We start from the raw sequence: 27,558 nt of genomic DNA on the forward strand, positions 1-27,558 counted from the left end.
GGACAAATATAATAATAACAACAAAATATCTGACCAGAGTTTAATGTCAGAACTGATATCAGACATTTTCCATGGTTTTCTAGATAAGAAGTTCTTCCATCAGTAGCTATGGCACTGTTCTGTTAGAAACAGCTTCTAGGATTCCATGTTTTCTTTTCTATCTGTTTCAGTCCCATGATCCACACAGGAGTTAGTACTGATTCAGAACCATTGTTCCTGATGTCTCTTCATGCTCTCCACCAGCTTCTGATCACAGCAGTTCATTCCTGTTGCATGAATTCTAACTAATCTGCTTGTTTTGGGGCTTGTGGTTCTCCATTTAGCGTTTAATGATTTTCCACAGGTTTTCAGTTGGATTTAGATCTGGTGATTGAGCAGCCAAGGCATGGTTCCAGTGTTCTGGTTCTCCATCCAGGCTTTAACTGAGCTGTTGGAAAATCCAGTCATTGGAGGCAGGAAAGAGTTTTCCAGCTGATGGAAGAAGACTGTTTTCTAGAGTAGCCCCAAACATGACCTGGTTCATTGTCCCTGTTTTACCCAGACTGAAACTACCCCAGATGGTCACTGATCCACCCCCATGTTTTACTGTAGGGGCAGACAGTCTGGCTTGGAGCTTCTCCAGGCTTCCTCCTAACCAGTAAGTTGGCTGGAGTGGACATAAAGTGAAAACTGGATCCATCCCTGACAGGAACAGATGAGTGACGGTCATCTGGTGGTAGAAAGACGTTTCCTGACCAGCTAGCAGTTTGGTAGAACCATGCTGGGTTTGTTTTTCTTGGTGTGATGAACGGCTGTCTTGGAGATCTTCAGTTTTTTCTCTACCTGTCTTTCACTCATGATGGCTGCTTTGTGTCTTCACATAATTCTTATTATCATATTAAATGAAGAAGTGTAAAATCTGGATAATTACAGTTTAATAATAACAATAAGATATAAACCAGAATATTACCAGTAAAAACATCCTTATGTGTCTGAAACATGAAAACTTTTGTAAAATTTGGGGTCAGACTCTTCAATTACATTTTTTTCTACACACAGAAAATGTTTAAAGTTCTCATCACAAAGAGTCAAAGAGATGAAATGTTTGTGGCTGTAGTTTGTGTTTTCAGCCTGCAGGAGGCAGCAGATCCTCATAGATCCTCTGGTTCAGTCTGTAGTTCAGTCACACCACAGACTGCTGTCAGTGTTATTAATATCAGTAGTATTTTAGCTCATATAGAACATGGTTTTATCTCCTTAGACTGTTGCTAACATCTGGTTTAACATGAAAACCGATCTTCACTCACTGAAGAATAAAACAATCTGTGGTACTAACACACAAAACATTGAAAACAAACGGAAATAAAAACCAAAAAATATAAAAGGAAACTGTTCTCAAAGATTACTGAACATAAATAAACAATAAAATGAATCTAAATGCAGAATCAAAGAGTCTGATTTATTTTATTTTCTCCACCTGAGGATCAATAAAACATTTTCGGTTTGATCTTCAGATCGATCAAAAACAGACACTGGAGCATAAAACACATACACTCAAAATATAAACGCAACACTTTTGTTTTTGCTCTCATTTTTTATGAGATGAACTCAGAGATCTAAAACTTTTTCCACATACATAATATCACCAGTGGCGTAGTGGTTAGCACTTTGGCCTCGCAGCAAGAAGATCCCCGGTTTGAATCCCGGCCTGGGATCTTTCTGCATGGAGTTTGCATGTTCTCCCTGTGCATGCGTGGGTTTTCTCCGGATACTCCGGCTTCCTCCCACAGTCCAAAAACATGCTGAGGTTAATTGGTTACTCTAAATTGTCCGTAGGTGTGAATGTGAGTGTGATTGTGTGTCTGTATATGTAGCCCTGTGACAGACTGGTGACCTGTCCAGGGTGTCCCCTGCCTTCACCGAGTCAGCTGGGATAGACTCCAGCACCCCCCATGACCCTAGTGAGGATAAAGCGGTGGATAGAGGATGGATGGATGGATGGATAATATCACCATTTCTCTCCAATATTGTTCACAAATCTGTCTAAATGTGTGACAGTGAGCACTTCTCCTTTGCTGAGATAATCCATCCCACCTCACAGGTGTTCCATATCAAGATGCTGATTAGACACCATGATTAGTGCACAGGTGTGCCTCAGACTGCCCACAATAAAAGGACACTATGAAAGGTGCAGTTTGGTTTTATTGGGGGGGTCCACTCCTCTTCAATCTCTGTGTGAAGTTGCTGGATATTGGCAGGAACTGGTCCACGCTGTCGTATTCGCCGATCCAGAGCATCCAAACATGCTCAATGGGTGACATGTCCGGTGAGTATGCTGGCCATGCAAGAACTGGGATGTTCTCAGCTTCCAACAATTGTGTACAGATCCTTGCAGCATGGGGCCGTGCATTATCCTGCTGCAACATGAGCTGATGTTCTTGGATGTATGGCACAATAATGGGCCTCAGGATCTGGTCACGGTATCTCTGTGCATTCAGAATGCCATCAATAAAATGCACCTGTGTTCTTGGTCCATAACAGACGCTAACCTTGCCAGCAAGTTGATTTCTCGCGATATTTGTGAGTTCACAAATCTCTCAAGAAACCATCTTGCTCCGCTCCCGCATTCACTTTTTTTTTTGTTATGAAACGCAGGGAACAGCGTTTACAAGATTTATCTTCCTGCTGTTCCTTGTTTGTGTCATTTGTACGTGTATTTTAAATAGTTAATATTTCAATTTCAATAAAGAGATATCAACTTTTCGTACAGAGCCAAGTTGGTTCGGGCCAATCACGCAGCAGTATTCGTGTGTGGGGCGGGATATCCGGGTGTGAAGACGACACCAAGCGCCAGTAGATAAAAACAAACACGGCAACGGAGGACAACGATCGTGTAGATGCTGCTATTAAGTCAGTTTTAGCTGAATCTCCTATCGCTGCTTTGAAGGAAGAACAACGAGAGGCGCTTTGTGCATTTCTGGATGGTAAAGATGTTTGTGCTTTTTTACCTACGGGTTTTGGTCAGAGTTTAATCTACCAATTCGCTCCGCTCGTTGTGAAGATCCCGCGATTGGCTAAAAACAAACCTGTCAGAGGCGGGACATACTGTTGCATTGTCCAATCCGTGCCTCTTTCCTCCGAACGGATTTACATGGAGCGGTCCCAGATTGATATTGTGGAGTACTATCAAGTACTACACAATTATTAATCTGGCTATTGCCAGGTTAAACAGACGCCTGCCCATACCATAACCCCACCCCCACCATGGGCCACTCAATCCACAACACTGACATCAGAAAACCGCTCACCCACACGACGCCACACACTCTGTCTGCCATCTGCCCTGAACAGTGTAAACCAGGATTCATCCATGAAGAGAACACCTCTCCAATGTGCCAGACACCATCCAATGTGAGCATTTGCCCACTCAAGTCGGTTACGACGACGAACTGGAGTCAGGTGGAGACCCTGATGAGGACGACGAGCAGCAGATGAGCTTCTCTGAGACGCTTTCTGACAGTTTGTGCAGAAACTCTTTGGTTCTGCAAACCGATTGTTTCAGCAGCTGTCCCAGTGGCTGGTCTCAGACCATCTTGGAGGTGAACATGCTGGATGTGGAGGTCCTGGGCTGCTGTGGTTACACGTGGTCTGTGGTTGTGAGGCTGGTTGGATGTACTGCCAAATTCTCTGAAACGCCTTTGGAGACGGCTTATGGTAGAGAAATGAACATTCAATACACCAGCAACAGCTCTGGTTGACATTCCTGATGTCAGCATGCCAACTGCACACTCCCTCAGATCTTTCCACATCTGTGGCATTGTGCTGTGATTAAACTGCACCTTTCATCCATCCATCCTTTATCCTCACTAGGGTCATGGGGGGTGCTGGAGTCTATCCCAGCTGACTCAGGTGAAGGCAGGGGACACCCTGGACAGGTCACCAGTCTGTCACAGGGCTACATATACAGACACACAATCACACTCACATTCACACCTACGGACAATTTAGAGTAACCAATTAACCTCAGCATGTTTTTGGACTGTGGGAGGAAGCCGGAGTACCCGGAGAAAACCCACGCATGCACAGGGAGAACATGCAAACTCCATGCAGAAAGATCCCAGGCCGGGATTTGAACCAGGGATCTTCTTGCTGCAAGGTGAAAGTGTTAACCACTACGCCGCTGAGCAGCCCTGCACCTTTCAGAGTGTCCTTTTATTGTGGGCAGTCTGAGGCACACCTGTGAGGTGGGATGGATTATCTCAGCAAAGGAGAAGTGCTCACTGTCACACATTTAGACAGATTTGTGAACAATATTTGAGAGAAATGCTGATATTGTGTTTGTGGAAAAAGTTTTAAATCTTTGAGTTCAGCTCATAAAAATGGAAGCAAAAACAAAAGTGTTGGTTTATATTTTTGTTGAGTGTATGACACACGTATGACTGACGACCAATCAGATCAGTTGAACAGAAGCGTCAGGTTTTAATTGTCAGTGCAGAAACACGGAGTTGAGAAACAGCAAATACAGAAACAGCTCAGGTGGACACCAGAACACGTATGAAACACGCCACACCAGCCCATGTTAAGCTGATGGAGGACGTTTATTTTTATTTAAATTCCACCTGATCTGTGTTTTAATGACAGAAACGTCCTGAACATGAACATCATCATCATAAATTCATCTGAAATATTTAGTAATTCATGATCACAACATTAAAACACGCCGAAGAACCAGAGATGAAAACGTTCCGTCTGGAGAAAACTCGACTGTTGGAACAGTGGAGGTTAGATCCTGCAGCTGCCGATGTGCCTCTGAGCCTCTCAGAAGACGTTTTATGGTGAAAAGACAACACTGGATTTCAGAATAAAAGGTTGTTCTGCTGCTGATTCCAGCAGCTTCACTCTGAGACGTCCGACTGAATTCAAACATGAAACGGATTCATCTCCAGCTGAAGGTCTTTTAGCACTGAGAGTTTAAAAAGTGAATCTATGAAACATCACATCAGTTTAAACTGTATCCCTCACAGTAATTAGATTACTTCTAACAGAGTATTCCCTCTGATCTTTCAGATTCCTCCTGGACCTATGAACTGAGTCTATCTACAGCTGGTACAGAAACTTCAGAGTCCTTGAAATGTTTCACTCTGTGTCATTGCAGCCATTTGCCAAAATCAAAAAAGTTCATTTTATTTCTCATGAATGTACACTCAGCATCCCATCTTGACAGAAAAAACAGAAATGTAGAATTTTTTTGCAAATGTATTAAAAAATAAAAACATAAATATCACATGGTCAGAAGTATTCAGAGCCTGTGCTCAGTATTGAGTAGAAGCTCCTTTTCAGCTCGTACAGCCATGAGTCTTCTTGGGAATAACCCAACAAGTTTTTCACACCTGGATTTGGGGATCCTCTGACATTCTTCCTTGCAGATCCTCTCCAGTTCTGTCAGGTTGGATGGTGAACGTAGAAAACGGATATCAAAAAATGAAATTTAACTTCTAATTTGTTTTTTGATATCCGTTTTTATTGAAAAAAAGAAAATCGGAAAACGGATTGGTTTTCTGTTTTTTATTTTGAAAACAAACGTTTTTGGTGTTTTGACCCCAAATCGAAATTAGAATGACAGCGACGTACACGGACCCTCATCAGACCAGAGAATCTTATTTCTCATAGTCTGGGAGTCCTTCATGTGTTTTTTCAAACTCTATGCTTTCATGTGTCTTGCACTGAGGAGAGGCTTCCGTCGGGCCACTCTGCCATAAAGCCCTGACTGGTGGAGGGCTGCAGTGATAGTTGACTTTGTGGAACTTTCTCCTATCTCCTGACTGCATCTCTGGAGCTCAGCCACAGTGATCTTTGGGTTCTTCTTTACCTCTCTCACCAAGGCTCTTCTCCCACCATTGCTCAGTTTGGCTGGACGGCCAGGTCTAGGAAGAGTTGTGGTCGTCCCAAACTTCTTCCATTGGAGGATTATGGAGGCCACTGTGCTCTGAGGAACCTTGAGTGCTGCAGAAATTCTTTTGTAACCTTGTCCAGATCTGTGCTTTGCCACAATTCTGTCTCTGAGCTCCTTGGGCAGTTCCTTCCACCTCATGATTCTCATTTGCTCTGACATGCACTGTGAGCTGTAAGGTCTTATATAGACAGGTGTGTGCCTTTCCTAATCAAGTCCAATCAGTTTAATTAAACACAGCTGGACTCCAATAAAGAAGCAGAACCATCTGGAGGAGGATCAGAAGAAACGGACAGCATGTGAGTTAAATATGAATGTCGCTGCAAAGGATCTGAATACTTCTGACCATGTCATATTTCAGTTTTTCTTTTTAATACATTTGCAAAAATTTCTACATTTCTGTTTTTTTCTGTCAAGATGGGGTGCTGAGTGTACATTAATGAGAAATAAAATGAACTTTTTTGATTTTGGCAAATGGCTGCAATGACACAGAGTGAAACATTTCAAGGGGTCTGAATAGTTTCTGTACCAGCTGTATGTCTGCATCACGGCTCCACATGGAGAAGAACTGAACAGAGGAAGAGAAACATCTGACTGAGAGACTCGACAGGGACGGTTCTGGTTCTGGATCAGGTCTGGTTCTAGAGCAGGTCTGGTTTTGGATCAGGTCTGGTTCTGGTCCAGCAGCTGCAGGTTGGTGAGATCAGAATAAAATTTCATCACCTGTTCCAACTGAAATATTAAATTCTGTCTGAAGAACAAATGAATAAATAAATGAGGAGCTTTAAAAGCAGCAGCAGAGCTCTGATTGGCTCCTCAGATCAGCTGGTTTCAGGACGGCTGGAACCACAGGAACACATCTGGACCTCACACACCTGGACTTCTCACATCTGGACCTCACACATCTGGACCTCACACATCTGGACCTCATGGACCTCACACATCTGGACTCATGGACCTCACACATCTGGACCTCTCACATCTGGACCTCATGGACCTCACACATCTGGATCTCATGGACCTCACACATCTGGACTCATGGACCTCACACATCTGGACCTCTCACATCTGGACCTCATGGACCTCACACATCTGGATCTCATGGACCTCACACATCTGGACCTCACACATCTGGACCTCATGGACCTCACACATCTGGACCTCACACATCTGGATCTCATGGACCTCACACATCTGGACCTCACACATCTGGATCTCATGGACCTCACACATCTGGACCTCACACATCTGGACCTAACAGGTGAGGGGAACCTGAACAAACAATGAGGCCCCAGCAGGAACCTCTGATTGCAGCTGCAGGAACTGTCCCTGTAGAACCTTTGAGAACTGTTTTCTCTTTTCTAATGGCTCATGAATGGAAGGAACCCTAGAATCATCCAAACAGGTAACAAGTCCTCTAACAGAGCAGAACCAGATAGACCCACCTGAACTACCCAGAAGTCGGTTTCTTAAAGAACCTATCATGGCTGATTGTAGGGTCTGTTGGGATAAAGGTGAACGTCTTCCTCAGGTGACTCCTGCTGGTTCTTCTGGAGATGGAGGCGATGGAGAACCTCAGGATGGAACCCAAACATCTTCTGGTTTCATAGAGAAGTTCTGATCAGAACCTCCTGCTTGAATGAGGCGGTGATGAAACGGTTGGATCAGTCCATGAAAAGATAAACGAGACCCCTGCATGAATCCAAACTGATGTGCAGTCAGTTTTTACCAGAACTCAGATGTTTCCCCTCCTGAATGTCATGGTTCTATCTGTTGGACTGATGAAGTTCTGAGGCTCAGAAATGATGGAAAAGGTCCATTAAAAAGTGATAAATCTGGACCCACCTCTATGGACTTCAAGAACCTGGAATGTTCTAAGTGAGACTAAACTTAAAGACTGGAAGCAGGAAAGGAGAACGTCCCCTGGAGAAAGTTCTAGACTAGACCTACCAACAACTGGAGAACGTTCTAGAGTAGACTGTCTAGTTGTCAGTAGGTCTACTCAAGAACGTTCTCCAGAGGACGTTCTCCTCTATGGACTTCAAGGACCTGGAACTCTGGAAATATTCCCAGTATGAAGATAGAACTCTGATCATTAATAAAGCTCCTGCAGATGAAGAACCAGGTGTTCTGAGGAGGTCAGGGAGGAACATTGTCTTCATTATTTTTTAATTTTTTTATGTTCCATCTTAAAAACAGTGAAATAAAAGCTCAGAGGATAGTTTACACGAGAGAGAGAGAGAGAGAGTGTGTGCATGTGTGTTCTCTTCATGACATCATCAGGATCTGCACAGGGATTGGTCAGCAGCTACCTGATGAGACACAAACATCAGTTAATGTTTATTTCAGCTGGTTTAAAAACAGTTTATCTTCATGAACCAGAACAACCTGATGTAACGTGGAACGGTTCTAAAGCAGAACATGTGAGGAAAGAGCTGTGGGTTCCTCAGAGGGTTCTCTGCAGAGCAAATACAGACTGCAGTCAGAGCAAGTGTCAGTCTGAACCACTTCAAGTTTCTGGTCCTGAGCAGCTCTCAGACCATCTCCAGCTGTCAACCAGTGGAACCAGCAGAACAACAGACATGTTCCACCTGCAGGTTGAGACCTGATTATCTGACATACTGTCCGGGTTCTTCAGGGAGAAGAACCTTCATCTGCAAACATCAAAGTTTAATGAGCAGCTGAAATATTCATCAGCCTCCAGAAATATCTGCAGCAGCTTCTTCAGCCAAGAAGCAGCACAGCGAGGCCCCGCCCACAAGCCCACAGGCTCCTCCCAGTACTCGAACACCTGGAGGCATCTGATTGGCTGAATAAACTCTGCAGAGAAGAACCTGTGAGGGTGTTACGGTTACTGCAGTGTGTAGTATCAGCACCTGTAGTCTGCAGTACTACTGCAGTACTACTGTAGTATTATTGCAGTATTATTGTAGCATTACTGCAGTATGTAGGGTTTGTACCTGTAGGGTGCAGTATTATTGCAATATTACTGTCGTACTACTGCGTTCTGTCCGGTTCAATCTTGGTCTCTCCGTTCTGTTTCTCATTTGATGATTTCTGAGACAATCTGGCTGCCTGGACCACCGCCTGTAACACAAAAACACAACAACCATCAGACAACACGACAACACAACAACCATCAGACAACACGACAACACAACAACCGTCAGACAACACGACAACACAACAACCATCAGACAACACGACAATACAACAACCGTCAGACAACACAACAACCATCAGACAACACGACAACACAACAACCATCAGACAACACGACAATACAACAACCGTCAGACAACACAACAACCATCAGACAACACGACAACACAACAACCATCAGACAACACGACAACACAACAACCATCAGACAACACGACAATACAACAACCGTCAGACAACACAACAACCATCAGACAACACGACAACACAACAACCATCAGACAACACGACAACACAACAACCGTCAGAAAACACGACAACACAACAACCATCAGACAACACGACAATACAACAACCGTCAGACAACACAACAACGATCAGACAACACGACAACACAACAACCATCAGACAACACGACAATACAACAACCGTCAGACAACACAACAACCATCAGACAACACGACAACACAACAACCATCAGACAACACGACAACACAACAACCGTCAGACAACACGACAACACAACAACCGTCAGACAACACAACAACCATCAGACAACACGACAACACAACAACCATCAGACAATACGACAACACAACAACCATCAGACAACACGACAACACAACAACCGTCAGACAACACAACAACCATCAGACAACACGACAACACAACAACCGTCAGACAACACGACAACACAACAACCATCAGACAACACGACAACACAACAACCATCAGACAACACGACAACACAACAACCATCAGACAATACGACAACACAACAACCATCAGACAACACGACAACACAACAACCATCAGACAACACGACAACACAACAACCATCAGACAACACAACAACCATCAGACAACACGACAACACAACAACCATCAGACAATACGACAACACAACAACCATCAGACAACACGACAACACAACAACCGTCAGACAACACGACAACACAACAACCATCAGACAACACGACAACACAACAACCATCAGACAACACGACAACACAACAACCATAGACAACACAACAACCATCAGACAACACGACAACACAACAACCATCAGACAATACGACAACACAACAACCATCAGACAACACGACAACACAACAACCATCAGACAATACGACAACACAACAACCATCAGACAACACGACAACACAACAACCGTCAGACAACACGACAACACAACAACCATCAGACAATACGACAACACAACAACCATCAGACAACACGACAACACAACAACCATCAGACAACACGACAACACAACAACCATCAGACAACACGACAACACAACAACCGTCAGACAACACAACAACACAACAACCATCAGACAACACAACAACCATCAGACAACACGACAACACACCAACCATCAGACAACACGACAACACAACAACGACCAGACAACACGACAACACAACAACCGTCAGACAACACAACAACACAACAACACAACAACTACCAGACAACACAACAACCATCAGACAACACGACAACACAACAACCGTCAGACAACACGACAACACAACAACCATCAGACAACACGACAATACAACAACCGTCAGACAACACAACAACCATCAGACAACACGACAACACAACAACCATCAGACAACACGACAATACAACAACCGTCAGACAACACAACAACCATCAGACAACACGACAACACAACAACCATCAGACAACACGACAACACAACAACCATCAGACAACACGACAATACAACAACCGTCAGACAACACAACAACCATCAGACAACACGACAACACAACAACCGTCAGACAACACAACAACACAACAACACAACAACTACCAGACAACACAACAACCATCAGACAACACGACAACACAACAACCGTCAGACAACACGACAACACAACAACCATCAGACAACACGACAATACAACAACCGTCAGACACACAACAACCATCAGACAACACGACAACACAACAACCATCAGACAACACGACAATACAACAACCGTCAGACAACACAACAACCATCAGACAACACGACAACACAACAACCATCAGACAACACGACAACACAACAACCATCAGACAACACGACAATACAACAACCGTCAGACAACACAACAACCATCAGACAACACGACAACACAACAACCATCAGACAACACGACAACACAACAACCATCAGACAACACGACAATACAACAACCGTCAGACAACACAACAACCATCAGACAACACGACAACACAACAACCATCAGACAACACGACAACACAACAACCGTCAGACAACACGACAACACAACAACCATCAGACAACACGACAATACAACAACCGTCAGACAACACAACAACGATCAGACAACACGACAACACAACAACCATCAGACAACACGACAATACAACAACCGTCAGACAACACAACAACCATCAGACAACACGACAACACAACAACCATCAGACAACACGACAACACAACAACCGTCAGACAACACGACAACACAACAACCGTCAGACAACACAACAACCATCAGACAACACGACAACACAACAACCATCAGACAATACGACAACACAACAACCATCAGACAACACGACAACACAACAACCGTCAGACAACACAACAACACAACAACCATCAGACAACACGACAACACAACAACCGTCAGACAACACAACAACCATCAGACAACACGACAACACAACAACCGTCAGACAACACAACAACCATCAGACAATACGACAACACAACAACCATCAGACAACACGACAACACAACAACCGTCAGACAACACGACAACACAACAACCATCAGACAACACGACAACACAACAACCGTCAGACAACACAACAACCATCAGACAACACGACAACACAACAACCGTCAGACAACACAACAACCATCAGACAATACGACAACACAACAACCATCAGACAACACGACAACACAACAACCGTCAGACAACACGACAACACAACAACCATCAGACAACACGACAACACAACAACCGTCAGACAACACAACAACCATCAGACAACACGACAACACAACAACCGTCAGACAACACAACAACCATCAGACAACACGACAACACAACAACCGTCAGACAACACAACAAACATCAGACAACACGACAACACAACAACCATCAGACAATACGACAACACAACAACCATCAGACAACACGACAACACAACAACCATCAGACAACACGACAACACAACAACCATCAGACAACACAACAACCATCAGACAACACGACAACACAACAACCATCAGACAATACGACAACACAACAACCATCAGACAACACGACAACACAACAACCGTCAGACAACACGACAACACAACAACCATCAGACAACACGACAACACAACAACCGTCAGACAACACAACAACCATCAGACAACACGACAACACAACAACCATCAGACAATACGACAACACAACAACCATCAGACAACACGACAACACAACAACCATCAGACAATACGACAACACAACAACCATCAGACAACACGACAACACAACAACCGTCAGACAACACGACAACACAACAACCATCAGACAACACGACAACACAACAACCGTCAGACAACACAACAACCATCAGACAACACGACAACACAACAACCATCAGACAATACGACAACACAACAACCATCAGACAACACGACAACACAACAACCGTCAGACAACACGACAACACAACAACCATCAGACAATACGACAACACAACAACCATCAGACAACACGACAACACAACAACCATCAGACAACACGACAACACAACAACCATCAGACAACACGACAACACAACAACCGTCAGACAACACAACAACACAACAACCATCAGACAACACAACAACCGTCAGACAACACAACAACCATCAGACAACACGACAACACAACAACCATCAGACAATACGACAACACAACAACCATCAGACAACACGACAACACAACAACCGTCAGACAACACGACAACACAACAACCATCAGACAATACGACAACACAACAACCATCAGACAACACGACAACACAACAACCATCAGACAACACGACAACACACCAACCATCAGACAACACGACAACACAACAACCATCAGACAACACGACAACACAACAACCGTCAGACAACACAACAACCATCAGACAACACGACAACACAACAACCATCAGACAATACGACAACACAACAACCATCAGACAACACGACAACACAACAACCATCAGACAATACGACAACACAACAACCATCAGACAACACGACAACACAACAACCGTCAGACAACACGACAACACAACAACCATCAGACAACACGACAACACAACAACCGTCAGACAACACAACAACCATCAGACAACACGACAACACAACAACCATCAGACAATACGACAACACAACAACCATCAGACAACACGACAACACAACAACCGTCAGACAACACGACAACACAACAACCATCAGACAACACGACAACACAACAACCATCAGACAACACGACAACACAACAACCATCAGACAACACAACAACCATCAGACAACACGACAACACAACAACCATCAGACAATACGACAACACAACAACCATCAGACAACACGACAACACAACAACCATCAGACAATACGACAACACAACAACCATCAGACAACACGACAACACAACAACCGTCAGACAACACGACAACACAACAACCATCAGACAATACGACAACACAACAACCATCAGACAACACGACAACACAACAACCATCAGACAACACGACAACACAACAACCATCAGACAACACGACAACACAACAACCGTCAGACAACACGACAACACAACAACCATCAGACAATACGACAACACAACAACCATCAGACAACACGACAACACAACAACCATCAGACAACACGACAACACAACAACCATCAGACAACACGACAACACAACAACCGTCAGACAACACAACAACACAATAACCATCAGACAACACAACAACCATCAGACAACACGACAACACAACAACCATCAGACAATACGACAACACAACAACCATCAGACAACACGACAACACAACAACCGTCAGACAACACGACAACACAACAACCATCAGACAATACGACAACACAACAACCATCAGACAACACGACAACACAACAACCATCAGACAACACGACAACACACCAACCATCAGACAACACGACAACACACCAACCATCAGACAACACGACAACACAACAACTACCAGACAACACGACAACACAACAACCGTCAGACAACACAACAACACAACAACACAACAACTACCAGACAACACAACAGCCATCAGACAACACAACAGCACAACAACCATCAGACAACACAACAACACAACCGTCAGACAACACAACAACACAACAACCATCAGACAGCACGACAACACAACAACCGTCAGACAACACAACAACACAACAATGATCAGACAACACAACAACACAACAACACAACAACTACCAGACAACACAACAGCCATCAGACAACACAACAGCACAACAACCATCAGACAACACAACAACACAACAACCATCAGACAACACAACAACCATCAGACAACACAACAGCCATCAGACAACACAACAGCCATCAGACAACACAACAACACAACAACTACCAGACAACACGACAACACAACAACCATCAGACAACACGACAACACAACAACCATCAGACAACACAACAACACAACAACCATCAGACAACACGACAACACAACAACCATCAGACAGCACGACAACACAACAACCATCAGACAACACAACAACACAACAACCATCTGGGGGGTATTCCATGAAGCTGGCTTAGGTCTAAGCCTGGCTTATTTCGGTCAGCTTCGCTAACTTTAGTGAGAGTTTTGTTCCACCAACAAGGCTTAGGGCTAGCCTGGCTTGGTAACCATGGTAACTCAGCCAGAGCGACAAGCCTGGTCCGGGGCAGGCTAACAGTCAAGCTTACTTTAGCTCCATGTCAGAGAAGGTTCTGACGAGCTTCAGAAAGACGCCTGTGAACCGCATGTTACACATTAAATTCATCTTGATCTGTAATCAGTGATGTTCTTGTTCGGTGACATACATTGAGACCTTTTTTAAATAACGCCGGAATAACCGTGAATCAAACTCTATCATATTACACATTTTGTCACAGTGTGTAACTGTGGGTCAGTGGTTAGAGTGTAGTTAAGTAGATTAAATGTGGTTTTACTTTTCATTGCGCCGTGGGTTGGAATCCACCAGCGGTAAATACTTGGAAATATCTGATTTTCTTTCTTCTTTCACCCTCAAAGTTCAGTCAACACGTAACAGGAACAGGCACAGATTGTGTTAAAATAAGCAGGACACAACAGCCACAGTTTTCCATAAAGAATACCTTCCTTTGACCAGCGGTCCAATCTGATCATGATGAGAATCCAAAGGTGAGGCCAAATGATGAGAGAACTATTTAGTGTACGGCTCATTTGTGTCTTCTCCCTTATTTAAATGTAGGCCACAGTAGCACTATCATCTCTGATAAAAATGACATCTCCTCTGTAGGCCTACATGTTTTTTTCTGCTTTTTCATTCAAAGTTTGAGTGTTTGATGAAACATCTCCACATGAAGTTGCCCCTTTTTTCCAAAGTATTCCTCCTTTGGTTTTAGGTGTTACCTGCTGCTTTATTCATCTATGGTGGATATATATTTGTCACATCAAGAACATGAATTAGGCCTACCAGAGTAAAAAGTGAAAACCACCATCACATTACACAAAACCAGGCTGTAGCCTCTTTCTCTCATATATATAGATGTTTATACACACATAAAAAATGTCTTCAATGGGTTTTAAAAGCTTTATTTCATCAGATTGATCTCCTCTGGGCCACAGTAGTGTGACAAACTTCAGGGTGAGGAAAAAAAGTCATCAACCACTGCAGCTGTGGGTTATCCCTAATCAGTGTCAAAAACTTGTCCTCTGAAAATTACATTTTCAGACGTGTGCGTGTGTACGCTCAGACTAAGTGCTTCATTAAAAAGAAAATAAACACGCATTTAAACGGTCGGCAATGCTTTGCCAGGCAGCGTCTGGAGCTTTATTTATCAACCGTGTTGCCTTTCTTGTGATAATCTCCCTGTAGTCCTCCTACAACTCCGAAGAGAAAGTCTCCGCTCTGTTTTTAGACATAATATCATCATTTCGACGATCGACACGTCGGGGCTTTTTATCTCCCCGGACTCGCGCTCAGCCGCAGCTTGGATCAGCCTGGCTTGAATAAGCGTCTCTGAAAAACAGCTGAGCCTCGTTGGTGGAACTAATTGCAGCTGAGATTAAAGTTGCCGCTTATTTAAGCCACGCTTACCGGCGTAAGCCCAGCCTGTTTTAGCCAGCTTCATGGAATACCCCCCTGGTTAGAACAACACAACAACCATCAGACAACAACACAACAACCATCAGACAACAACACAACAACCATCAGACAACAACACAACAACCATCAGACAACACAACAACCATCAGACAACACAACAACCATCAGACAACAACACAACAACCATCAGACAACACAACAACCATCAGACAACACAACAACCATCAGACAACAACACAACAACCATCAGACAACACAACAACACAACAACACAACAACCATCAGACAACACAACAACCATCAGACAACAACACAACAACCATCAGACAACACAACAACACAACAACACAAAAATCATCAGACAACACAACAACCATCAGACAACACAACCCCCGTCAGTTACTATGGCAACCGTCAGTCACCATGGCAACCGTGAGTCACCCCAGCAGGTCCAGGTGTCACCTTGAAGCTCCTCTTCCTCTTCTGAACGTTCTGCTCCGGGTGGAACACAATGACGTAGACCTTGGGCAGGTAGAGCATTCCCAGAGACACGGAGGCACTCAGAGACATGGACACGGTCAGAGTGGCTGTCTGGATGAACATCTGAGGAGGAACACAGGAACTCAGTAGAACCTCAAGAAGAACCAGAACCAGAAACACAACCACAAGAAGAACTACAAGAACCACGAGAACAACCAGAACGACAAGAAGAACCAGAACCAGAACCTTCTCAGTGACTGACTTGCAGAGTTTCTAGAACACCAGTTCACCTGAAGAACCAGAGGGAACATCAGAACCACTAATAAATGGAGTTCTATGTGGAACCTGTAGTAAGGTGTGTGTGTGTGTGTGTTCTATGTGTGTGTGTGTGTGTGTGTCTGTGTGTGTGTGTGTGTGTGTGTGTGTGAGTGTGTTCTATGTGTGTGTGTTCTATGTGTGTGTGTGTGTGTGTGTGTGTGTGTGAGTGTGTTCTATGTGTGTGTGTGTGTGTGTGTGAGTGTGTTCTATGTGTGTGTGAGTGTGTGTGTGTGAGTGTGTTCTATGTGTGAGTGTGTTCTATGTGACTGTGTTCTATGTGTGAGTGTGTTCTACGTGAGTGTGTTCTATGTGTGTGTTCTATGTGTGAGTGTGTTCTACGTGAGTGTGTTCTATGTGTGTGTTCTATGTGTGTATGTGTTCTATGTGACTGTGTTCTATGTGTGTGTGTTCTATGTGTGAGTTCTATGTGAGTGTGTTCTATGTGTGTGTGTTCTATGTGTGAGTTCTATGTGAGTGTGTTCTATGTGTGTGTTCTATGTGAGTGTGTTCTATGTGAGTGTGTTCTATGTGTGTGTTCTATGTGTGTGTTCTATGTGAGTGTGTTCTATGTGTGAGTGTGTTCTATGTGTGAGTGTGTTCTATGTGTGTGTTCTATGTGAGTGTGTTCTATGTGTGAGTGTGTTCTATGTGTGAGTGTGTTCTATGTGAGTGTGTTCTATGTGAGTGTGTTCTATGTGTGTGTTCTATGTGAGTGTGTTCTATGTGTGAGTGTGTTCTATGTGTGTGTTCTATGTGTGAGTGTGTTCTATGTGAGTGTGTTCTATGTGTGAGTGTGTTCTATGTGAGTGTGTTCTATGTGAGTGTGTTCTATGTGTGTGTGTTCTATGTGAGTGTGTTCTATGTGAGTGTGTTCTATGTGTGAGTGTGTTCTATGTGTGAGTGTGTTCTATGTGTGTGTGTTCCATGTGAGTGTGTTCTATGTGTGAGTGTGTTCTGTGTGAGTGTGTTCTATGTGTGTGTTCTATGTGAGTGTGTTCTATGTGTGAGTGTGTTCTATGTGTGTGTTCTATGTGTGAGTGTTCTATGTGTGAGTGTGTTCTGTGTGAGTGTGTTCTATGTGTGTGTGTTCGATGTGAGTGTGTTCTATGTGAGTGTGTTCTATGTGTGAGTGTTCTATGTGTGAGTGTGTTCTGTGTGAGTGTGTTCTATGTGTGTGTGTTCGATGTGAGTGTGTTCTATGTGACTGTGTTCTATGTGTGAGTGTGTTCTATGTGTGTGTGTTCTATGTGAGTGTGTTCTATGTGAGTGTGTTCTATGTGAGTGTGTTCTATGTGTGAGTGTGTTCTATGTGTGTGTGCTCTATGTGTGAGTGTTCTATGTGTGAGTGTGTTCTGTGTGAGTGTGTTCTATGTGACTGTGTTCTATGTGAGTGTGTTCTATGTGTGAGTGTGTTCTATGTGTGTGTGTTCTATGTGACTGTGTTCTGTGTGAGTGTGTTCTATGTGTGAGTGTGTTCTATGTGTGTGTGTTCTATGTGAGTGTGTTCTATGTGAGTGTGTTCTATGTGTGTGTGTTCTATGTGTGAGTGTGTTCTGTGTGAGTGTGTTCTATGTGTGTGTGTTCTATGTGAGTGTGTTCTATGTGAGTGTGTTCTATGTGTGAGTGTGTTCTATGTGTGTGTGTTCTATGTGAGTGTGTTCTATGTGAGTGTGTTCTATGTGTGAGTGTGTTCTGTGTGAGTGTGTTCTATGTGAGTGTGTTCTATGTGTGTGTGTTCTATGTGTGAGTGTGTTCTGTGTGAGTGTGTTCTATGTGTGTGTGTTCTATGTGAGTGTGTTCTATGTGAGTGTGTTCTATGTGTGAGTGTGTTCTATGTGTGTGTGTTCTGTGTGTGAGTGTGTTCTGTGTGAGTGTGTTCTATGTGTGTGTGTTCTATGTGTGAGTGTGTTCTGTGTGAGTGTGTTCTATGTGTGTGTGTTCTATGTGAGTGTGTTCTATGTGAGTGTGTTCTATGTGTGAGTGTGTTCTATGTGTGTGTGTTCCATGTGAGTGTGTTCTATGTGTGTGTGTTCTATGTGAGTGTGTTCTATGTGAGTGTGTTCTGTGTGTGAGTGTGTTCTATGTGAGTGTGTTCTATGTGTGTGTGTTCTATGTGTGAGTGTGTTCTGTGTGAGTGTGTTCTATGTGTGTGTGTTCTATGTGAGTGTGTTCTATGTGAGTGTGTTCTATGTGTGAGTGTGTTCTATGTGTGTGTGTTCCATGTGAGTGTGTTCTATGTGTGAGTGTGTTCTGTGTGAGTGTGTTCTATGTGTGTGTTCTATGTGAGTGTGTTCTATGTGTGAGTGTGTTCTATGTGTGTGTTCTATGTGTGAGTGTTCTATGTGTGAGTGTGTTCTGTGTGAGTGTGTTCTATGTGTGTGTGTTCGATGTGAGTGTGTTCTATGTGACTGTGTTCTATGTGTGAGTGTGTTCTATGTGTGTGTGTTCTATGTGAGTGTGTTCTATGTGACTGTGTTCTATGTGTGAGTGTGTTCTATGTGTGTGTGTTCTATGTGAGTGTGTTCTATGTGAGTGTGTTCTATGTGTGAGTGTGTTCTATGTGTGTGTGCTCTATGTGTGAGTGTTCTATGTGTGAGTGTGTTCTGTGTGAGTGTGTTCTATGTGACTGTGTTCTATGTGAGTGTGTTCTATGTGTGAGTGTGTTCTATGTGTGTGTGTTCTATGTGACTGTGTTCTGTGTGAGTGTGTTCTATGTGTGAGTGTGTTCTATGTGTGTGTGTTCTATGTGAGTGTGTTCTATGTGAGTGTGTTCTATGTGAGTGTGTTCTATGTGAGTGTGTTCTATGTGTGAGTGTGTTCTATGTGTGTGTGCTCTATGTGTGAGTGTTCTATGTGTGAGTGTGTTCTGTGTGAGTGTGTTCTATGTGACTGTGTTCTATGTGAGTGTGTTCTATGTGAGTGTGTTCTATGTGAGTGTGTTCTATGTGTGAGTGTGTTCTATGTGTGTGTGCTCTATGTGTGAGTGTTCTATGTGTGAGTGTGTTCTGTGTGAGTGTGTTCTATGTGACTGTGTTCTATGTGACTGTGTTCTATGTGTGAGTGTGTTCTATGTGAGTGTGTTCTATGTGAGTGTGTTCTATGTGTGAGTGTGTTCTATGTGTGTGTGCTCTATGTGTGAGTGTTCTATGTGTGAGTGTGTTCTGTGTGAGTGTGTTCTGTGTGAGTGTGTTCTGTGTGAGTGTGTTCTATGTGACTGTGTTCTATGTGTGAGTGTGTTCTGTGTGAGTGTGTTCTGTGTGAGTGTGTTCTATGTGTGTGTTCTATGTGAGTGTGTTCTATGTGTGAGTGTGTTCTATGTGTGTGTTCTATGTGAGTGTGTTCTATGTGTGTGTTCTATGTGAGTGTGTTCTATGTGAGTGTGTTCTATGTGAGTGTGTTCTATGTGTGAGTGTGTTCTATGTGTGTGTGCTCTATGTGTGTGTGCTCTATGTGTGAGTGTTCTATGTGTGAGTGTGTTCTGTGTGAGTGTGTTCTATGTGACTGTGTTCTATGTGTGAGTGTGTTCTATGTGAGTGTGTTCTATGTGAGTGTGTTCTATGTGAGTGTGTTCTATGTGTGAGTGTGTTCTATGTGTGTGTGCTCTATGTGTGAGTGTTCTATGTGTGAGTGTGTTCTGTGTGAGTGTGTTCTGTGTGAGTGTGTTCTATGTGACTGTGTTCTATGTGTGAGTGTGTTCTGTGTGAGTGTGTTCTATGTGTGTGTTCTATGTGACTGTGTTCTATGTGTGAGTGTGTTCTATGTGAGTGTGTTCTATGTGAGTGTGTTCTATGTGAGTGTGTTCTGTGTGTGAGTGTGTTCTGTGTGAGTGTGTTCTGTGTGAGTGTGTTCTGTGTGAGTGTGTTCTGTGTGAGTGTGTTCTATGTGACTGTGTTCTATGTGTGAGTGTGTTCTATGTGTGTGTGTTCTATGTGAGTGTGTTCTATGTGTGTGTGTTCTATTTGTGAGTTTTCTATGAGTGAGTGTGTTCTATGTGAGTGTATTCTATGTGTGAGTGTTCTATGTGAGTGTGTTCTATGTGACTGTGTTCTATGTGACTGTATTCTATTTGTGAGTGTTCTATGTGAGTGTATTCTATGTGTGAGTGTTCTATGTGAGTGTGTTCTATGTGTGTGTTCTATGTGTGAGTGTGTTCTATGTGAGTGTTCTATGTGTGTGTGTTTTATGTGTGTGTGTTCTATGTGAGTGTGTTCTATGTGTGAGTGTTCTATGTGTGAGTGTGTTCTATGTGTGTTTTCTACGTTAACTCCCTCTCACAAACACACAGATGTTAGCAGGTCTTGTGAGGACCTCGCGTCCCACTGAGTGTGTTTTATTGTGTGTCCTCAGAAGTGGGGTTAAACAGTCGTCTGTCCTCATAACAGGGGTAAAGCCATCGGTGTTAATCCTTCTGCAGAGTGTTTGTTTGTTCAGACAAAATAGCCTCTTTTGTTTGGTCCAGTGTGTGCCGGTTCTGGACTGTGAGGCTGAGGAGGAGAACAAGGAGGACCGGTGAGGAGAAGGAGGAGGAGAAGGAGGAGAAGGAGGAGGAGGAGCTGCATGTTATCAGAGGGAGGCAGCAGCAGAACAAAGGGAGGAGGAGGCTGCAGGATTTTCATTCTAAATTTAGTGATTGTTCCTCTTTCCTGGATTTAAACACGTAACTGTGGTTAGCAGCAGAGCACTTAGAACACCAGCAGAGAACTAAAGCTGAGGCGGGTTCTCAGACCATAGAACACCTGAGAACCCGACCGGACAGGTTCTGGTTCTCGACCCCTCCATTGGACTCTCAGAGGACAAACAAACACATATACACCAAAGTGTCCAGAAAGTCAGACATCAGAGCATAAATAAAGTGTTAGAAGCTCGAGTTCTATCGGTGGATGGAGGGAGAACCGTGTGGAACCCGGCAGCAGCAGCTAAACGTTCTGAAATGAGCAGGTGTTGTGTGAGAAGCTGCTGAACTGAATGTAAAAAGCAGAAACAAACATGCTGCATGTTTCTGTAAAGCCATTCTTCCTAAAGCCTCTTTAGTTCTGCTAAATCTGTCTGACGTTGCTCTTTCCTTCCTGGGATTCTGCCTCGTTTATCTCTGAACTTTGGTTTTAACCAAGTTGTAGGAATTAGTCCTGTTGGTTTATAATCTGTATAATCCAGCTGCTGCCTTTATCTACAGCACTAAACCTGCCGTCTGTCCTCCACTGGGCCGTCCACACATCTGAGACACCAACAGAACCATCGATGAGCCCGATCAGAACGTCAGCAGAGACTGGATCAGACCTGCTGCTAGTTCTGGACCGGTTCTGTTTATTTGGTCTGTTTCCAAACACAGAAAACATTAAAAAACCCAAAACATCTCAATGAATGGTCCAGCCTGACCCGTCTGGTTCTGTCTGGTTCCGTCTGGTCCTTCCTGGTTCTGTCTGATTCCGTCTGGTCCTTCCTGGTTCCGTCTGGTTCTGTCTGGTTGTCTGGTTCTGTCTGGTCCTTCCTGGTTCTGTCTGGTTCTTACCTTCTCGGTGGACTGTGCGGTACCAAAGAAGATGGGTACGAAGGCGAGCCAGACAATGCAGGTGGTGTACATTGTGAACCCGATCGGCTTCGCTTCGTTGAACGTCTCTGGAACACCACGACTCTTCACCGCATACACTGTGCAGGTTACCTAGCAACAGAGGTGGTGACAAAGGTTACCTAACAATAGAGATGGTGACAAAGGTTACCTAGCAACAGAGATGGTGACAAAGGTTACCTAGCAACAGAGATGGTGACAAAGGTTACCTAACAACAGAGGTGGTGACAAAGGTTACCTAGCAACAGAGGTGGTGACAAAGGTTACCTAGCAACAGAGGTGGTGACAAAGGTTAACTAGCAACAGAGGTGGTGACAAAGGTTAACTAGCAACAGAGGTGGTGACAAAGGTTAACTAGCAACAGAGGTGGTGACAAAGGTTAACTAGCAACAGAGGTGGTGACAAAGGTTAACTAGCAACAGAGGTGGTGACAAAGGTTACCTAACAACAGAGGTGGTGACAAAGGTTACCTAGCAACAGAGGTGGTGACAAAGGTTACCTAGCAACAGAGGTGGTGACAAAGGTTACCTAACAACAGAGGTGGTGATAAAGGTTACCTAACAACCGAGATGGTGACAAAGGTTACCTAGCAACAGAGATGGTGACAAAGGTTACCTAGCAACAGAGGTGGTGACAAAGGTTACCTAACAATAGAGATGGTGACAAAGGTTACCTAGCAACAGAGATGGTGACAAAGGTTACCTAGCAACAGAGATGGTGACAAAGGTTACCTAACTACAGAGGTGGTGACAAAGGTTACCTAGCAACAGAGGTGGTGACAAAGGTTAACTAGCAACAGAGGTGGTGACAAAGGTTAACTAGCAACAGAGGTGGTGACAAAGGTTAACTAGCAACAGAGGTGGTGACAAAGGTTAACTAGCAACAGAGGTGGTGACAAAGGTTACCTAACAACAGAGGTGGTGACAAAGGTTACCTAGCAACAGAGGTGGTGACAAAGGTTACCTAACAACAGAGGTGGTGACAAAGGTTACCTAGCAACAGAGGTGGTGACAAAGGTTACCTAGCAACAGAGGTGGTGATAAAGGTTACCTAACAACCGAGATGGTGACAAAGGTTACCTAGCAACAGAGATGGTGACAAAGGTTACCTAGCAACAGAGGTGGTGACAAAGGTTACCTAACAACAGAGATGGTGACAAAGGTTACCTAACAACAGAGGTGGTGATAAAGGTTACCTAACAACCGAGATGGTGACAAAGGTTACCTAGCAACAGAGATGGTGACAAAGGTTACCTAGCAACAGAGGTGGTGACAAAGGTTACCTAACAATAGAGATGGTGACAAAGGTTACCTAACAACAGAGGTGGTGACAAAGGTTACCTAGCAACAGAGGTGGTGACAAAGGTTAACTAGCAACAGAGGTGGTGACAAAGGTTAACTAGCAACAGAGGTGGTGACAAAGGTTAACTAGCAACAGAGGTGGTGACAAAGGTTACCTAACAACAGAGGTGGTGACAAAGGTTACCTAGCAACAGAGGTGGTGACAAAGGTTACCTAACAACAGAGGTGGTGACAAAGGTTACCTAGCAACAGAGGTGGTGACAAAGGTTACCTAACAACAGAGGTGGTGACAAAGGTTACCTAGCAACAGAGGTGGTGATAAAGGTTACCTAACAACAGAGGTGGTGATAAAGGTTACCTAACAACCGAGATGGTGACAAAGGTTACCTAGCAACAGAGATGGTGACAAAGGTTACCTAACAACCGAGATGGTGACAAAGGTTACCTAGCAACAGAGATGGTGACAAAGGTTACCTAACAACAGAGATGGTGACAAAGGTTACCTAGCAACAGAGGTGGTGACAAAGGTTACCTAACAATAGAGATGGTGACAAAGGTTACCTAGCAACAGAGGTGGTGACAAAGGTTACCTAGCAACAGAGGTGGTGACAAAGGTTACCTAGCAACAGAGGTGGTGACAAAGGTTACCTAGCAACAGAGGTGGTGACAAAGGTTACCTAACAACAGAGGTGGTGACAAAGGTTACCTAGCAACAGAGGTGGTGACAAAGGTTAACTAGCAACAGAGGTGGTGACAAAGGTTACCTAGCAACAGAGGTGGTGACAAAGGTTACCTAACAACAGAGGTGGTGACAAAGGTTACCTAGCAACAGAGGTGGTGACAAAGGTTACCTAACAACAGAGATGTGACAAAGGTTACCTAGCAACAGAGGTGGTGACAAAGGTTACCTAACAATAGAGATGTGACAAAGGTTACCTAGCAACAGAGGTGGTGACAAAGGTTACCTAGCAACAGAGGTGGTGACAAAGGTTACCTAACAACAGAGGTGGTGACAAAGGTTAACTAGCAACAGAGGTGGTGACAAAGGTTAACTAGCAACAGAGGTGGTGACAAAGGTTACCTAGCAACAGAGGTGGTGACAAAGGTTACCTAACAACAGAGGTGGTGACAAAGGTTAACTAGCAACAGAGGTGGTGACAAAGGTTAACTAGCAACAGAGGTGGTGACAAAGGTTAACTAACAACAGAGGTGGTGACAAAGGTTAACTAGCAATGCTTCGTTCCCACTGATCAGTACCAGGTTTCCACAGACCAGCTGCTCAATCAGACGATCAATAACAGATCAATAACTGGTGGGATGGTTACCATGAGAACGATGCTGTAGCTGAGGCAGCAGATGATTGACAGGTCGGACATGTCACACTTCAGGATGCCGCGAGCGAAGTCAGGGTTCGGAGGTCGCTGCTCCTCGTAGTCGATGATGGTGTGAGGAGGGACGACGGCGAACCACACGAACACACCGAGCACCTGACACACACACACACACACACACACACACACACACACACACACACACACACACACACACACACACACACACACACACACCTGAGTCATATGACCAGCTGCAGTGGGTGGGAACAGGAGGTCATGTGACAGCGCTGCGCTCACCTGGACAGAGATGAGGATGAAGGTGATGGCGAGCTGGGAGGTGGGGCTGATGAACTTGGGCGGGGTCACCGACCTCTTGCCCTGCTCGAAGATGCGGTAGATGCGGTTGGTTTTGGTTAACATGGCGGAGTAGGTGATGGCCATGCCGAGGCCCAGCAGGAGGCGCCGGAACGCACACACCACCACACCTGGCTCAGCAATCATCAGGAAGGTGATCAGGTAGATCAGGAAGATACCTGTGAGAGGATACAGGTCAGGTCACCCTCCCAGCCGATGACGTCACCGTCACAGACGAAACAGTCACCCTGTACTCACCTGTCAGCAGGACGTAGCTCAGCTCCCGCCCTGACGCCCTGACAATGGGCGTGTCGTTGAAACGGATGAACGTGACGACCACGGCGCTGGTTGCTAGGATACCAAGCATGGCGAGGGAGGCGGGCACTAGGGCCCAGGGGGAGTTCCATTCCAGCTTGATGATGGGAGTCGGGCGACAGGTGGTTCTGTTGGGGGCAGGGCGCATGTCTGACGGACAGGTCTCACAGTTAAACTCATCCACCTGGTACTGATACCCATCACAGAGCTGCAGACAGGTGGGACAGATAACAGACAGACAGGAGGGACAGATAGACAGGTGGGACAGACAGACAGACAGACAGACAGACACATGGGACAGATAGACAGGTTGGGACAGACAGTTATTGTATCATCAGGTCTGGTGACATCATTAGAACAGATGATGTCACTTGTTTACATTTTACTCTGGTGTTAACGAGTTGGACTGAAGCAGGAGACTAGTTTGTTAGACTTGTTAGTTTCGTTAGACTCGTGTTTGTGGAGGACAAGTGACCTCACAGTGTCTGTAGTTTATATGTACACCGTATGTCATGTGTGTAGATTGCATGTTTTGTGTGGAGTTGCGTAGTTTAGTGTGCAGTTTCGGGTATAGTTTAGTGTGTTGTTTAGTGAGTAGTTTAGGGTGTAGTTTAGGGTGTAGTTTAATGAGTAGTTTAGTGTGTAGTTTAGTGTGTAGTTTAGTGAGTAGTTTAATGAGTAGTTTAGTGAGTAGTTTAGTGTGTAGTTTAGTGTGTAGTTTAGTGAGCAGTTTAGTGTGTAGTTTAGTGTGTAGTTTAATGAGTAGTTTAGTGTGTAGTTTAATGAGTAGTTTAGTGAGCAGTTTAGTGTGTAGTTTAATGAGTAGTTTAGTGAGCAGTTTAGTGTGTAGTTTAGTGTGTAGTTTAGTGTGTAGTTTAGTGAGCAGTTTAATGAGTAGTTTAGTGAGCAGTTTAGTGTGTAGTTTAGTGTGTAGTTTAGTGAGCAGTTTAGTGTGTAGTTTAGTGTGTAGTTTAGTGTGTAGTTTAGTGAGCAGTTTAGTGTGTAGTTTAGTGTGTAGTTTAGTGTGTAGTTTAATGAGTAGTTTAGTGTGTAGTTTAGTGAGTAGTTTAGTGAGCAGTTTAGTGTGTAGTTTAATGAGTAGTTTAGTGAGCAGTTTAGTGTGTAGTTTAGTGTGTAGTTTAGTGTGTAGTTTAGTGAGCAGTTTAGTGAGCAGTTTAGTGTGTAGTTTAGTGTGTAGTTTAGTGAGTAGTTTAGTGTGTAGTTTAGTGTGTAGTTTAGTGTGTAGTTTAGTGAGCAGTTTAGTGAGCAGTTTAGTGTGTAGTTTAGTGTGTAGTTTAGTGAGTAGTTTAGTGTGTAGTTTAATGAGTAGTTTAGTGAGCAGTTTAGTGAGCAGTTTAGTGTGTAGTTTAGTGTGTAGTTTAGTGAGCAGTTTAGTGAGCAGTTTAGTGTGTAGTTTAGTGTGTAGTTTAGTGAGTAGTTTAATG

At 44.1% G+C, this 27,558-nt stretch overlaps 1 protein-coding gene across 2 annotated transcripts in view; it reads right to left on the reverse strand.

The window, feature by feature from the left end:
* Window positions 1-8,090: 8,090 nt before the first annotated feature.
* LOC110969595 (metabotropic glutamate receptor 6-like) overlaps window positions 8,091-27,558 on the reverse strand; it is a 36,271-nt gene continuing 16,803 nt past the window's right edge. Inside the window, exons 8-14 of one of the 2 annotated variants that reach the window (XM_051949620.1) lie at window positions 26,057-26,321; window positions 25,742-25,977; window positions 25,436-25,597; window positions 22,753-22,902; window positions 16,908-17,048; window positions 8,890-9,016; window positions 8,091-8,241 (exon numbers count right to left, since the gene is read on the reverse strand). In XM_051949620.1, coding sequence (XP_051805580.1) covers window positions 8,927-9,016; window positions 16,908-17,048; window positions 22,753-22,902; window positions 25,436-25,597; window positions 25,742-25,977; window positions 26,057-26,321 — 1,044 coding nt within the window. In that variant the 3' untranslated portion in view covers window positions 8,091-8,241; window positions 8,890-8,926. The remainder of the gene's footprint in view (window positions 8,242-8,889; window positions 9,017-16,907; window positions 17,049-22,752; window positions 22,903-25,435; window positions 25,598-25,741; window positions 25,978-26,056; window positions 26,322-27,558) is intronic. The other variant, XM_051949619.1, reaches the window with a different exon arrangement.

The sequence above is a fragment of the Acanthochromis polyacanthus genome, chromosome 6 (genome assembly GCF_021347895.1).
Source record: "Acanthochromis polyacanthus isolate Apoly-LR-REF ecotype Palm Island chromosome 6, KAUST_Apoly_ChrSc, whole genome shotgun sequence".
NCBI classification, from domain to species: Eukaryota; Metazoa; Chordata; class Actinopteri; family Pomacentridae; genus Acanthochromis; species Acanthochromis polyacanthus.